General features: G+C 54.3%; 1 protein-coding gene across 1 annotated transcript in view; it reads right to left on the bottom strand.

The window, feature by feature from the left end:
• Nucleotides 1-368, bottom strand: part of EMH_0049530 (SAG family member) — a gene marked incomplete at both ends in the record, with an annotated part of 2,004 nt that overhangs the window by 985 nt on the left and 651 nt on the right. Inside the window, one exon of the mRNA XM_013496540.1 lies at nucleotides 1-295. Within this exon, the coding sequence (XP_013351994.1) occupies nucleotides 1-295 (295 nt within the window). The remainder of the gene's footprint in view (nucleotides 296-368) is intronic.

Here is a 368-nt window from a genome sequence, read left to right on the forward strand (position 1 = left end):
TGGTAGTGGTGGGGGCGGCTGTGGTGGTCGCAGTTGAGATAGGGCAAGTGATGTAGGCGCAGTCAAGTGTGGCGCCCTCATTCGGGTTGTACAGGGCCACAAGAGAGAGGTTACGGCTATCCTTATACACATCTGTGTCTTTGTTGTATTCGGGCGGGAGTTCGCCAAAGTTTACGTAGGCTTTTTTCCAATAGGAGACGGCTGCCGAGCAGCCATCGACAGGGCCTGTCTCAGGCGCGTAGGCATAGGTGCCCTCGCGCTTGGTATTTGCCTCCGTAACATTAACCACTTTTCCCTGAAAGCAAACAAGAACAAGCCAATGTGTTCAGGTCCATGCAGCCCGCAACGGCTGCCGAACATGAACGCAT

This window comes from Eimeria mitis, genomic scaffold (genome assembly GCF_000499745.2).
Source record: "Eimeria mitis Houghton genomic scaffold, Emh_scaff2159, whole genome shotgun sequence".
In the NCBI taxonomy this organism is placed as follows: Eukaryota; Apicomplexa; class Conoidasida; order Eucoccidiorida; family Eimeriidae; genus Eimeria; species Eimeria mitis.